Source organism: Lycorma delicatula, chromosome 1, assembly GCF_047948215.1.
Source record: "Lycorma delicatula isolate Av1 chromosome 1, ASM4794821v1, whole genome shotgun sequence".
In the NCBI taxonomy this organism is placed as follows: domain Eukaryota; kingdom Metazoa; phylum Arthropoda; class Insecta; order Hemiptera; family Fulgoridae; genus Lycorma; species Lycorma delicatula.
This window is the reverse complement of record NC_134455.1, coordinates 305,781,349-305,795,048: the sequence shown is the minus strand read 5'-3', so window position 1 is coordinate 305,795,048 and position 13,700 is coordinate 305,781,349. Positions and strand designations below refer to the sequence as shown.

At 28.1% G+C, this 13,700-nt stretch overlaps 1 protein-coding gene across 1 annotated transcript in view; it reads left to right on the top strand.

Annotated features, from left to right (window-relative positions):
* Positions 1–9,623, top strand: part of LOC142318339 (growth hormone secretagogue receptor type 1-like) — a 662,019-nt gene extending 652,396 nt beyond the window's left edge. Inside the window, exon 5 of the mRNA XM_075354924.1 lies at positions 8,876–9,623. Within this exon, the coding sequence (XP_075211039.1) occupies positions 8,876–9,623 (748 nt within the window). The remainder of the gene's footprint in view (positions 1–8,875) is intronic.
* The last annotated feature ends 4,077 nt before the right edge of the window (positions 9,624–13,700 follow it).

The window sequence follows — 13,700 nt, the reverse complement described above, 5'->3', positions numbered from 1 at the left end:
CCGGCAAATTATTTTTCAGGAAATGAACGTCTAAATTTTTCTACATTCATATAAGATTGAATAATTGTACTTAATCTGAAAAGCAATACAAAAAATGTCCAAAAATATATATCCATTCTGAAGAAAAATAAGGTCTCACTCAGGGTTTCTAGGAAAGCCCGAGAAGTCTAGTGAATTATTTGAAGTCTTTGCCGAGACGAATTTATTATTACAAATGCAGTGAAACTCTGTTGATATACAGCCCTTGAAACGATCCTTTCTTATTCCCAAAAGGTCTGTCTATATAATAAACATCATTATTCTCAGAAAAAGGAGTTGTAATTGTTTTTAATTCTAACTCATATGCTTTGCGTGCATCTTAAATAATAAAGGACGAGATATATAATTTAATGAAAAAAATGTATCCTTTTCAGTAATTATTTCAAAAACAATGCAGTATATAAACTGTCTCCAAATAGGACGAAACGAAAGAATCCATTTGATTACTAAATAAACTTTAAGGGCAGGAAATACCTAAACAGATTTCATGCAGCTGTGTTGTTTTTTCTCTTTAATAGCGTAATAAGGATCTTGTCTCTTTAGTAATAAGCTTCCAAAACTCACTTTCTCACACCACCACCTTCAAATTTCTCATCATCAACATCTATAAATTCACCAATCACACCATAGAGCCAACGTAACTTTAGCTCTTCCAATTACTTTTGTTTCCAATCTCGCTTTAGTATCCCTTTACGTAGTTAATATTTATAATCCTGTCCAGTCAATGAGGCTTATTTCCTAGTTTTGTAGATATACTTGTTTTAAAGGATGGAAATAGAGGATTCTACGCCCACCCACTACTTTTTAGCATCAGGAATTTCCTTTTGAAAATCTCCTTTCTTTTACCATTGGGGGTCCCTCTTTCAGGCGTCGGACACTTGCCTACACTCTACACTTTACTTATTTATCAACCACCTACTTCACCTAACCACTACAAAAATCTCTAGTAGTCCTCGTTATGGTCCAGTTATAATGAAATCGTCGTGTAGTAATAAATGCAGTTTATCGTTTTACCTAGGATATTTCGTGCAAATGCTAATCATTTTTTTCTTTAAATTAAAAAAAAAATAATTATTATATTAAATTTCCTACATTACGGTTTTCTCTAGTACGGGTGTATAAATGTATATGAATTAAAATTTATTGTATATAAATTAATTTAATTTTTTACTTACTATAAATGGTTTTTTATTCTTTTAAAAATTTCTTTTCGATTACCGTATCTTTCACTAATCTATTTCTTAAATTCTTTATCTTTTTTCTCTCTTATTTCTTTAATTATAAAACTGTTCATTAAAATTTATTCCTGAGTGGTAATCATCTCTTTAAAACTGATTAATATAAACAAATAAAATATATTTTCAACTATTATTTTTATCATTTGTGGATTTAATATATATACAATAGAATGTATAGAACTCTTATATACATTCAATACTACTTCTAAAGAAAATTAAATATAAAACTTTTAAATCATTCATCTTAAATACTAAAGGTTTTTATTTAAAATGTATTGTTTTTCTTTTATCTTCATTTACTATTCTTTTACCTTGTTTTATTTATTTATTTATTTTTTTAATAGGGTAATAATCCTGATTTAAAAAGGTATATTATAGTTATATAGTTATCAGGTGTTTAATAAAATGTATCACTGGTTACGGTTTTAAAATCGTGGTTTGAATATTAACATTTTATTTAATAACATTTAACTTCTAACCAATAAAAGCTGTTTGTTGCTAACTTTCTGTGTAAATATAGTATAGGCTATTTGGACACACATGTTTGTTATGCAATCTGTATACCACAAATTATGTAGGCGCTTTATACTCTCCGAATAATGCAGTTAGAGTTAATCCAAATAGTGCAATGAAGCCTGATTTGTAGAGGTTATTAGCAGTTATAGGTATAAATTTTAATTGTTTACTGATAATAATTTTAAAAGATCTGTGTAAAACTTAACTTTATTCCAAGTTTTTCACAACACACTTATAAATCAGTGGAAAGTTCGTTTGTTTTGAGAACTACATAGACTTAAATATTATTATTTAAATAAAAATAAACTGTAATCTTTTTTTTTAATTTCATATTTTCCCTTCTATTTATTATTCTGGTATTTCATATATTTATTAACAAACAGTTGTGTGATATAAATACAAATAATAATTGAATTAATATTATAGAATTTTTTATTAACTTTTTTTATATATTTTTGTTGAACATAAAGGTAATATCAAAATTATCGCGACCTATTTCTGAAATTAGATTATAAAAACGGCAGTAAGTAAATCATTTCAAGCAAAATAATAACAAAAGTCATAAATTGAGACTAATCTGGTTTGTTTGAAAAAATGGTTTATTGTTTCTCCTTTACAGTCGGTTACATTTACATTAACCTTTTGTAAATTGGATCACATCCAAAAACCATATTATAAGGATTCTTCAGCGAATCTCCACAAAACTAAACACAAGTACTTTATGTCAAGCACATATAATTAGCAATTATGAGTGACATAATATTACTAGAACAATAGAAAGCAAAGTAAGATATCGTAATAAGCAGAAGTAAAAATCGATGAACCAGTGTAAAGAAAAAAAAAGAAAAGTATAAGCAACAAATTTGAAATTATGAGACAAATAGACATTGCACAATTCTCACAACCGAAGTTACTAAAGGCGCATTAAGAAATTATAGGGACAGTAAGGTCAAGAACGTGCAGTCGGTTTAATTTTCTGATATCATCCCTATTGTTTAGTCGGTTCACTGCCAAGTGATTTGTGTGTTAGTTAGGCTTAAGTTCGTACTTTGGACTAAAACAGTAATGAATTCACAGTGTGAATTCCTCCCCATGGATCGTAATCATAGACGATCCTGGATCTTATTGTTTCTTATAAACCAAGGTGCCACTCTGATACACTGCGCTGGCTTATTCTGAAACCGCTATAAGATGTCATGCTTTTGCTTGGGGTGCCGCATAGTTTGATCCCATAGGTCCAGATTGGTATTAGAATTATTGAGTATACCAAAAGATTACTAGACAAGGAGAAATGCGAATATCTGCTGAACAACCAGAAAATTTCCTTGAACGTTGCCGTCTCTTCTACTTTATTTGAACTTTACACCGTAGTCGATGGTCGAGGTGTAGACCTAGGTACGTCACACTCCCATTTTGCAGAATTACAACGCAATCAAGGTGGACACGTGAACAGTCACTCCCAGTTAACCGGGAGTAGTTATGGTACAATATACATTTTAAATGTTACATGGTTCAGTTTTGCTAGGCTTACGCGTATTCTCCATGTACTCAACCACCTGCTGATTAAATCCAACTCGAAGTTAGATTATTAGATGCTGTAGTTGGGCTGGCATCAGTTGCAAGAGCACCCGTTTCATCCGCAAAGGATGCGACAGTAACCTCGTCTGAAGTCGAAAGGTCTGAAGTAAAGATGCAATATAACGCAAGCCATAATAAAGAGCCCTGAGGAATTCCAGACTTGATTTCAAAGAACATGGACAACTCCTAGTTATGTTGAGATAAATATCCTTCTAGGTTTTCACGTACGAGTAGAATAAGGTCGTATGGTTGAGGAAGGCCTCTTTAATTTGTATAAAAGGCCAGGGTGGCAGACTATGTCAAAGGCCTGTTCGATGTATATGAATGCTGTCAAACAGTATTTTTTCTCTTGAAGGCTTCCGCTAATTTAGTTTAATAGCTTGTGTATTTCTTCAATCGTGCAATTCCCACAACGGAAACTGAAATTATAGTCAGGAATTCACGGCCAGCTCCAAAACAAGCCACCTCATCCGAAAGAATAATGTTTCTATAACTTTCGGTACAATAGGAACAAGCTTATTGGCCTGTATAAAGCCACTTCGTGTACCAGTTTGCCTGGTTTCAGGAACATGACTAAAGATTTCCACTCCCTTGCGAAGTAAGTTTTCTGGTTAATTCCGTTAAATAGGTTTTATGCAGAATGGCTTTGGAAGGTAGCATAATGAGAGTTTTGTTTGTGGTTAAATCAAACTCAGAGCTCTTCTGTGAGTTTTCCGTTTTTGATAACTTGAATAACTTCAGCTGTAGAGAAAGGCTTAATAGGAAAATCTATAGGGAACGGGCTCTCTAAGAAAAACCAACGGTTTCTCCCTCACAGGACTTCGTATTTCAAGCGGTTGAAAGACATTGCTTAAGTAAGTAGCAAATATTTCAGCTCCTTGTCACTCTTAGCCCTATATCCATCAGCCGTTTTCAATGGGGGATGTGAAGATATAGGTCTACTTAATTTCCTCGTGGCCCTCCACAAAGAATAGTTATATCGTTATTGTGTCTACAATGTCTTTCTTTCTGTTTGAAAATATAAAAATGAAAATATTAACACAAGACAAATTTATTAAAAAACATATTTCCAATTATTATCTCTTAAACGCTACTCTTTTAATCACTTACTTAATTATTTTAATTACTGTTATTTCTGACAGATTTTTTCTTTCAAATCAAGCATAAATTTTTATCTTTTACTAGTCAGAGGAGGGTACTTACTTCAGACGGCTAAATTTAGTAGTTTAAAGCTTCCGTTTTACTTTGTCTTTACGTTGTGTTAAAGAATCATTTTGTCTCTGATAATGTTAAGGAAAGGTTTAAAAAAAAAACAGACCGATTAATATCATTTTGAATATTGATGGACCAAATATTTTTCAACAAATTTTATTGTTATTTTCAAATGGAATTAGATACTTTTTCACGAGAAAATAGGAATACAGTGAAGTGTGATGAATAACAAATAATAGTCTTAATAATATAGTCCGTAACACATATCTTTGTGTTTTCTAAATAATTTAACAATGAAAAGACAACTAAAATGACACATGAATAAATGGTATAAAATGTAAATCGATGTGACTACGTAAATGATGACTGAGATTTAATTTCCTGTTGCAATTTCTGATGGTGTGAAGCAACAGAAATACCAACAAATTTTTGCCCTTACATTTTTTTTCAATAAGAAATATACTGAATATATACAAAATACATTTTTTTAATACTGAACTCGTTTTCCATTGTTCTGCCTTTTTTTAATACACTTTTTTCCATATAATTTACAGGTGAAGAGAAGGTGGGATGAGAGGATTGTTTTATATAATCTGTTACAATGTAAAATTTGATTTGTTTTCATGTAACAACTTTCTCATACTCGTATTTTATAGAAATGTACATCCATTTTGTTTGTTCACTTCGAAATAATTGAACTAAGAACTGTCAAAGGCTTTTTGAAATAATTGATTTTATATTTTGTAATTAATAATTTAACCTCACGAACAGACGAATTCTCAGATAGACGACTTGTAATTCTCATTTCCGTAACAGATTCATCTACACATTTTCAGATAACTGTAATGGTTGTCAATGATCTGATATAGTCACGTGTTACTCTCGAAAAAGAGTTAAGCTTCAAAAATAGCAAGCTATTCTTACTTACTAGGAAAATGGACGAAATTAAATGGTTTCATGTTGTTTTCTTTGAACCAAATCTACTGGTTTCATATCAGCATACCAAACTTATTGAAATGTTGATGATATTTAGTCCTACAGATGACATCTTTATTCTGTTTACCGAAGGGTCTAACAGTATAGTAAAATTCATTATTCTCAAAGAGAATTACTTTAAATAGTGTCTCTTTTACTTTTATTTTATTGCTTTGTATGCATCGTAGCTTACATAACTGTAAAAGGTAATATGAAGAACAAATTAATGTATCCCATTGATCCCAGAGTTAAATATGACTGTATAATCTTCTTTAATTCAGCAGTGAAAAGACATAATCTTGTACACGTAATTAAGAACAAAAAAAATATATATATATATTACAGAAACTTTTCAAACATTTTGTTATGAAAACTGAATAATATCGGTTTACTTGTAAAATATATATGTAAGAGGTTTAATAAAGTCGAAATAATTACAAATTAGAAAATTTAAAATTACAAATGATTTTCGCAAATCAAAGTCTAAAAAACTACAAATAATATGAATAAAAAATTAAATTCCTTACAAATAAATAAAAAATGATAGAGATTCTATTATTTTTTCATCAACCTGCAACAGTATTAGAATAATTTTTTTTTTTTTTTTGGGGGGGGGGAGGTAAAATGCATTTACGCATAGAGCTGCCGGACTTCCACAGGCGGTCTTATCAAACTGCCATCATAAGACTACCGGCTAAACCCTCCCCACCTTTTCTACCAGGGCCCGACCCGGAACCATTTTGCTTCGAGCCGAGTCCTCCTAGTCTAGTTTGAGAAGGCCGTTATTCAGTTTGCAACTGACCCAGGATTATCCAGGTCACCCTTTTTGGCCCTGAGAATCCTCCCGACGAATCGGACTACACTCTTCCAGCTGCTCAGATACGGAGCATTATCGCAACCACATTGTGGGGGTTCAGTGCTCCGAGAACCGCCTCTAGTGTCTCTCGATTCGCCACCACCGGGCACACTCGAAAAAAGTGTGCTCGGCGTCGTCCCGAACACGGGGTCGGGGCAATAGAGATAGTCGGGAGACGGCGCTTTCTCCATGCGTCACGCAGAGATGTGCTGATCTCTAAAGAGACAAATACGAAAGAACCCTGACTCGGTAAAAAATATAATAATAACGATAATAATGAGAAATAGATCGGTACATGAATTTAGATATATTTGAATAAAATTGTCAAAGATTTTATTCATTTATTTTATTTTAATGTACAAAATAATTAAATACAAATAAATTCTATATAATTAAAATTTAATTTAGTATTATTAAATTCAAAGTTTATCAACGGTTCTTAATTTATAGGCTGAACACCTATGACATTTTAATTTTTTTTTAGTATATAAACACTTCTTACAAAAACGTAATAAAAATAATTGGTTATTTCTCCATGTTCTTACCAATTCCTGTTTCATTAATTTATTATCAGGTAAATGATTACTAAAAGAAATATCGTTTTTTGTCTGTTGTTTTGAGTATCAAGAAAAATAAATTTAACGTTTAACTATATCTTACATTTTATTGGACGATAAAATTATACTTAATGCATAACTTCAAGTAATTATAATCAAACGTATCGATATAATATTTCTGTGCAATTTGACAATTATATTAAATGAAATGCTACTTTTTGTCTCTCGTTTTACTTTCGTATGTGTTTTAAATTAGTGTATCTTGTATTCATCTATTGTTTGTAGGAAATAAGTTTCCATCTGTTCCTGTATGACGTATCATCACTTTGAAATTACTTTAAGTTATAATTTTTTACTATTTCTTTCATAAAGATGGAAAATAATAAAATTTCATGATAAAATTCTGTTTTATACACAATCATCTTGCTTCAGGATAAGTTTAAATTGATAACTGAAATGAAAACAAAACTAATTTTTAACAATGGATCTCATGTTTTGAATTTTATTTATATAAAGTAAATGTAAGTGATGTATATTTGTTGTTTAAATATATTTTACAAAAATAAGGAAATTATGTATCCTAAATGGAATTGGAACTAACGTCTCCTGATTGTTACTGATATTCAGTATATCACCACACCAAAATTTTGAATTAAAACGGATAATTCTTGCATGTATATAAACGATTTTATCAAAATTCTACACCTAAAAACTAATATCCAAAAGGTAAAAAAAAATTTACAAATTACTAAATAAGCAACACATATATATCTTTTTATTACATACAGCAAATTAATTTTTCCTATTGGATAATCTGTTTCTAATAAAAGTTATATATTTATAAAAATAAAATAATAAATGTTCTTGAAACAAATAAATACTATTTAAAAAAAAATAAATATTGAAGTTAACTTTTATTGAAAAAGGTTTTCTCATTTAACTTTTCATAAATAATATCATTATTAAAAAATAAATTAATTTTATTGGAACAATTTTTGGAAAAGGTTTTACGAAGAATGTATTTTTTGCGGGATGAGAACCCGCAAGATATTCTTACAGTGTTTTTATTGTCCTCCTGAAAAACAAAATCAGGAGACACGGGTTCCTATCCTTACATGGATACATTTTTCCTAGATATTAAAATAAATCATTAATTAAACAAACACACATTAATTGCGTATTTGAAGAATGTAGTAGAAATGTTATTATATTATTTCTTATTATTTTATTAATATGTTCATTTAAAAATTTAAATATTAAAATTTTAATAATTTACTTTATTGATTTTAGTTTTAACAATTTTAATAAATTTAATTTATATAAATCACTATCTATATTTTATTAAAAATGTCATTACTGTTTTAATATTAATTAGTTTTTTATATGTATAATCTTAATTTTTGAAGAATCAAAAAATTTAAATTCAGTGTTAATATTTTGGACAAAATCTAATGCAGTAAAAATTGTAATTTGATGAGAAAATTAACTTTGTTTTAAGCCAGTACCTGTCCTCTAAAACCAATAATAATCATCACATTTATAAGACAATTAATAAACTTTAGCTCAGATATTAAATAATATTCGAAATTCATTATATAAATATTAATATGTAATTATAACTCATTTATTTTTTTAAAAAATTACGTTCTCGGTTCTTTTCTTAAGCTAAAAAACAAAAAAAAAACATAGTAAATATATAATTAATTTTTGTAATTCATGTATGAGTAAAATATATTTTCTTAAAATACTTTTTTTAATGTAAAGTAGGTAAAGTTAACATAAATATGATTTAAAACATAAAATAAGGTGTGGTGGCAGACTGTATCGTTCAACAATCAGGAGATGTCGTTCTTTTAATTTGGTTCCAAGAAGAATTACTAATGAATTGTTGAAAATGATTTCAGCCCGATGTTGACGATCGCCAAGTACGAGAAAAGAATATACATAGACGACAGCGAAGTGATGACTTGTTTAACACAAGCGGATACAGGATGGTCTACCACATTTTTCTTGGTTATGATATCGCTTTTCTTTTTACTTCCGTTAGGAGTATTGATCGGCCTTTATACAGTTATTGCACGTCATTTAACTGCAGAACCTGGACCGTCATCTTCTAGTGACAGTGGTTGTAACCAACGTGCAAGAAAACAAGTTGTACTTATGTTGGGCACTGTCGTTCTAGCATTTTTTTTATGTCTACTTCCGTTTCGTATTCTTACACTATGGATAATATTAGCTCCACCAGGTTCAATGAAAAAAATGGGACTAGAAACGTATTACACGTTGTTAAATTTTTGTCGTATAATGCATTATTTAAATTCTGCTGTAAATCCTATACTTTATAATCTGATGTCATCAAAATTTCGGCACGGTTTTCGATCGCTTTGTGGATTACGAAGTCGAAACCGTGACGCTTTCTTATTACGTCACACAGGTACTTTAACAACAACATATTCACAATCGAGCACAAGAGCTCATACACATCGTGGTTCACCTGATCTTTCTTGGAGATCTGCTTCTATTGATTCAAGAGCACCTATTTGTGCTAGTCGTAATGGATCGATTAGACGAAACGTCTTTCTCACGTCATCTTTATTACGAAAACAAGCTACTTGTTCTCAACTTCCAAATACACCAGAAAGTTACGTGTAGTTTAAATATTTAGATAAATGTATTATTTAAGTCATTTTTTTATTATTATAGACTAGTATTTTTTGTTAATTGTTTTTTTATTTTTATTAATATTTTATGAGCTTCAGGACTCAAAAAGTAATATTAAATAAATTTATAAAGCAAAATGATTTTAAAATTTCCAAAATATATATAAAGAAGCTGGTAATTACACTATTTTTTTTTTTTTTTTAATTAACATAATTTTGGAAACTTCAACATTTTGAGAAACCGTATTATATATATTTATATAAAATATTTATTGTTGTATTTTTAATAGAAAAGAATATTGATCAGATAAAAAATTATTATTTTGTACTGAAATATACTATATATATATATACACTTATTTATTATATGAGTTACACATATGTTTTATTATCCAGAAGCATATTTTGTAGAAGTATATATATATGTGTAATCTACCAGCAAGTAAATAAACTTTCCATTCTAGCAAGTTGACGTTTTTTTAAATTCTACCCCACAATTATCATTCCTTCGCAATAATAAATTTTTCAACCTTCAGTTAATTAATTTAACATTACACATAATTTAAATCTAAAGACAAATTTTGAGGTAATGTATTAAGATTTAAGGATCTTTTTATATTTAAATAATCCTTAAATCTTGAAATATTTATACTTATATAAAATTATTTGATTACCTAATAACTGAATAAATTGATTAAAATAGTAAGAAAACTAATAAAAATCAAATTTAACTTAACCTCACTTCATCATGCCATAGTAACTGCCATTAAATTTCTATATTCGTCAAAATTCAAGAAATGTTGATGCGTATGGTGGGGATATATTGCTGTTTGTTGATTAACGTTTTGCTACGTATGACCAACTGTTGCAATGCCCCCCTCCACAGCAATAGTAGCCGTATTAATATTACTCCAGTTACCGCAGGTAATTTAGACATCTATGTGTTTACGTTTTCTAAACTTTGAAGAACAATGCTTACAATATTCATGACATAATTGTTACATTTGTGTAAATGCTGCTGATATAATCTGTTCAAAATGTCCATTTGTTGAATAAAAATAATAAGAAATGTTTGGCATAATATAGTTATTGAATGTAAACTTAAAAACCATTATTAATAAGCGCATTTTATGTTTAATCTTTGATAAAATACATCCTATAAACGGAATTAATAAATAAAAGATTATCTCTATCCGCTAGGTAACTATTTGTTAATTTTTTTGTGAATTACTTTCACAGTCTATTCTAATTTTTCAGCCGCATGAATTAATACACATGATTTTGTGTGTGTATGTATATATATATATATATATATGTGTGTGTGTGTGTGTGCGTATATATATATATATTTATACGTGTATACATTTTTTTAATTAAACTTCACAAGATTGTAAGAGAAACAATGTTCTGCCGGACACTTTTATTTTATAAATTGTATATTTAAAAAAAATACAAGTTATATTTTATTTATTATGTTTTTTAACTACTTAAAAGTTAAAAATTCATGTCAATGGTGAAAACTTGTACATTACGAATGTGCTTCAAGAACAAATAAAGAAATAGTTAACGTACACAATATTAGGAAAAGCGGCTTAAAAGCGTAAAATATTCACATCATTATCGACATCACAAAATATAACAAAACATGCAAATACAAAAAGTAAATTCAACTGGTTTAGACTAATCTTAATGTAGTTAATCTCTGAGTTAAGTTCCATTTTATGTGAAAGTAGATGCAAACGCTTATTATTATTGTAATTATGACCGGGATTCGAAGGTCCTGGGTTAGAGTTCCAGTCCCAGTCATACATGGCATTTTCTTACGCTACAAAATTGCAATTTGATCTCATCCTCTGAAACAATACCTGACGGTCATCCCAGAGGTTTAAAGAAAAAAACCTATGTGGACATCACATAACTTCCTTGTACTCCTATTAAGTTACATATACCCATTTTTTGCTGCACTTCATTTAAACTTATACTGGTTAAACTTTATTTAACCAGTATACAAGAGTTCACTATATGGAATTCTCTAATCATTAATATCTTTTTTTATACGACACACCAGAAATTTGAAACTTTTGTTAAACAAAAACTCACAAAGATACAAACAATAGTGATCTAGAATAGTATATTACGTATCAAGATGTAAGAAGAGTACTACCCACAGGTGAAAAATTAAGAATTTTCACGAGTGCGTGATATATGTTACAAGTCGAGTTATGTATTATAATCTTTCTACGACCAGAATGACTTTCCCATAAAAAAAAAGATGTCATTTGAAAGATACTTACATTTTTATTAAATAAAAATATGAATTTGAAGGACAGAGCAAGTATTTTTTAAATTAATAATTTACAAACCATTCTTATTATAAATGAAAATATTTTTTCTAGTATATACGAATATTTAAAAAAATAATAATTTGTATTCAAATTATAACGGTAAATAATAAAATAATTTTCAACACTCACTTTAAATTTAATGCAATTCAAAAATGTTCAGTTAGTACCAACATTGAAATTTATTGTTCTGTCAAATAATTAAGTAAAATTCATTTTTTTAAATAAATGTAAAATGTAAATTTAAAGTTTGATTTTTGTCATTGTATACTTAGTTCTTTGGTTGGAGTATTTTAACCTTAGATATTTCTCTATTTTAACAGATTATTCTGGTTAAAATGCTTATGTTGACTATGCTTATGCTTATGTCAACTATATATTTCTTTTTAATGAAATTTCGGGAGTTGACCTTATGTTATGCTTCAATTTATTTTAAAAAACAACTACTGTTGGCGTAATGTTACGTTTTCAGTTTTTGTATAGTTTTATTTTGCATTCTGTCTGATTAATTCGATATTTGCAACTCTAATTAGTTCTAAAATTTGTCTACAACTTTAAGTATAGCACTTATACAACTTTATTGTTTTTATTACAGATTACTTATATCAGCTGGTATTTTATTTGTTCCACTGCTGGTTTTCTTAACCTAATTTACTAACTGCGGTGGTTATTAGTTATGTTTATATTTTCCGTTAATCTTTATTAAAAATTTTTATTCTTCTTTTAGTTTTTATTTTGTCATTATCATATTCCATTAATTATTTCTTTTTTTCTAATTATAACTATTAGTTTACATTGTTTATGGTTTTTATTCCGAAACTTTTTCATCACAACGTCGTAGCAAATTTTAACTTAAAATAATACAACTAAAATAATACCAGATTGAAGCTTATTATTATATGTTCTAAAATATATATGTATTTATACCTTTCTTATGGAAAAATTTTCAAAAGCAGAATAAGTTGAATGTTGGTTTGTGAATGGTAAGTTAATTACTTGTATTTTGGAAGAATTTTAATTTTTTATAATACTGTTTTTACTTTTTTCAACTTATTCAGAAAATAAAATTCAGACTTACCATTTTGATAAGTGAAAAAAATATTATAAAATTGTTTATAAATTATTTTTTTTTTTAATTTTACTATACATTTGTAAAATTTATAAAAATATTAGAGAACAGACTGACTGATAAATTTTAGAGAATGTAGACCAGTCTTGAATAAGTTAACAGTATTAATATAAAAAAATATATCCAATTTGACATTTTAAAGCTAAAACGTTTTAAATTATTTAGGAAAAACTGTAGTAAGAAGAATGTAGTCAATAGTGATAAAAGCATCAGGTGGTTTCTACTAGGAGTGTTTCAACAAAGAAAGATGAAAATTTGATTAACATTCGTACAATCAGGTGCTTAATGGTATTTAATTTGTTAAAATTATGTTTCACACATTTGTAGAATCAGATAATCTTACGGAGTGGAGCAAAATCATTTATTTTTTACAAATATCTGGTCTAAAATAAAAAATAAGACTTTTTATGACAATAATAAAAAAGTTGTAATTTTATAACTTCATCCTTAATTAATAAATAAAGATATTTAAGAGAATTAATTTAAAAATATTAAAATTTTTTGAATAAAATTTCACCATGAAGAGTATTAAGATTTAATAAAAATTATGTTCTTAAAAATACTTATTATTTTTATACTGTTAGGATTAAATATTTAT